Source organism: Octopus bimaculoides, chromosome 3 (assembly GCF_001194135.2).
Source record: "Octopus bimaculoides isolate UCB-OBI-ISO-001 chromosome 3, ASM119413v2, whole genome shotgun sequence".
Lineage (NCBI taxonomy): Eukaryota > Metazoa > Mollusca > Cephalopoda > Octopoda > Octopodidae > Octopus > Octopus bimaculoides.
This window is the reverse complement of record NC_068983.1, coordinates 50,648-52,481: the sequence shown is the minus strand read 5'-3', so window position 1 is coordinate 52,481 and position 1,834 is coordinate 50,648. Positions and strand designations below refer to the sequence as shown.

Here is a 1,834-nt window from a genome sequence, read left to right as displayed (position 1 = left end):
ACACACACACACACACACACACACAACTTAGGTATTAGCAACAGAAGCAGCTTTTGTAATGAATATTAATCAGCACATCCAACCTTACTTGGATGTGTTATTCATAACGTCTAGGACTGTGGTAAACATCTTGAGAAACCATCTTGTGGAGACTAGAAATACTAAAAAGCACAGATAACATCGGTTGATGATATTTTGACAGCATCGGTGGATGGTGCTGTTTTATTGTGTGATTTCACTGTATTATTCACTCTTTAATGGTGAGTAAGAGGAGATGAGCACATAACGTTTAGACACACAGTCTGGGAGATTTGTTGATGGACTGTGATAAAATTAAACACAAGGAGAGTATGTAGAAAGGAGAGATGCAAAGGAGAGATGAACTTAAATCTTTCAGCTGAGTCTCTTCAATAGAGAAAGTATCTGAATGGAATTCCTACAGGTAAATCAACAACCCCAGGGTTGTAATTTTAAATGATTCCCCTTTCACAGTCATGAAATATATTGAGACTCTGGAGTGAATAAGTTAGGTGTTTTGCACCTTGTTCTATAGAAAAATAAAATAGTTATTAAAGGTGGGCTGAACTGGAATTAGTCATCATGGTTAAGGTCATTCTAGGCAATTCCTTTATTTGCTTCATAAGAAGTAAGTAAAGGAGAAATATAAGAATAAATTTAGAATGTAGTTTAGAGAAAAGTTGATCAGTGAAAACAGTGGAAGTGGAGAGAGATACAGCTGAAAGTTTATCAATTTAAAAGTGAAATCTAAGGCAGCCGAAGAAGCACACGTGGGAAATTCTTCCTTATTCAACAAACATCACAGACATGTTGGTGGTGGTGGTGGTGGTGGTGGTGGTGAAGTATGATAAGGTTACTTGTCACATCAATTATTTCACTGACTCACATTAGCTCTCTGCCAACTCTCACCTCTTGCCTTTTAAACAAAGAAAAGTAATCATTTGACTGAGTGCGAGGCATAATGTATGTGTGCGCACACGGATTTGTATGAATGTCTGTATGTATGTGTATGTGTCTATGCACACAAACACACACATACAGAAACAGGCATGCACACACTCACAAACATATATACACATACACACAGATTGATGAAATCATGAAAACAGTCCAGATATTTGACCATCAAAGGTCATCAAAAGTTAGTAAATACTTTATTTATTGTTAATATTGTTACAGTAGGGTGAGGCCACAGGGTGGGGGACACCATTCAACTCTGGCCTGATTCTTTCAGAAATGGATCATTAATTAAACACTAGTTTTGATTAGTTGACATTCCCAGAGAGAAACTCCTCAAACTGACAAATGTTGCAATAAATTCTGTCTAATAACCACTCCAACAATACCAAGAAGGCAGCCACGGTTTCTCTCAACTTCTTTACTGCTATGTACACTTCCATACACTGGCTCCACTACTCCATTCTTGGGTAATGCTTATCAAATACTTATGGTTTAATATTGAATGCAGGATGACAATAGTTTAATGAATTCAGATCATTCATTAGTAAAGAAAACAATTAGCTTCATGATTCATTTTAGTTAAGAAAGTTTCGGTTGACAACCCTAGAGACATATTTTCCTTATTCTCTCCTTTTCACTAACCTCAGAAGCCCTGCAAAGGATCCTGGGCACTATCTTCTCCCTCCGCTATAAAATAAGAAAAAAAAAAAAAAATTCAGAAATGGAAATAGAAATTAGAAAAATCAATAAATAATTATTAATTTTTAAAATTCATTTTTTTTTTGTGCTTATTGGGAATACCATGAGAGAACCATTTGATAAATGAATTAAATCCAAGTAAAGGAGTGAAATTGTA

General features: G+C 35.4%; 1 protein-coding gene across 4 annotated transcripts in view; it reads right to left on the bottom strand.

Moving 5' to 3' along the window:
• Positions 1–1,127: 1,127 nt before the first annotated feature.
• Positions 1,128–1,834, bottom strand: part of LOC106883383 (uncharacterized) — a 34,702-nt gene continuing 33,995 nt past the window's right edge. For all 4 annotated transcript variants that reach the window (XR_008263598.1, XR_001411126.2, XM_014934371.2 and 1 more), the window contains exon 3: positions 1,128–1,665. Coding sequence is in view for 2 of the 4 variants with exons in the window: in XM_014934371.2 (XP_014789857.1) it covers positions 1,582–1,665 (84 nt within the window). In the remaining 2 variants the exon portion in view is untranslated. The remainder of the gene's footprint in view (positions 1,666–1,834) is intronic.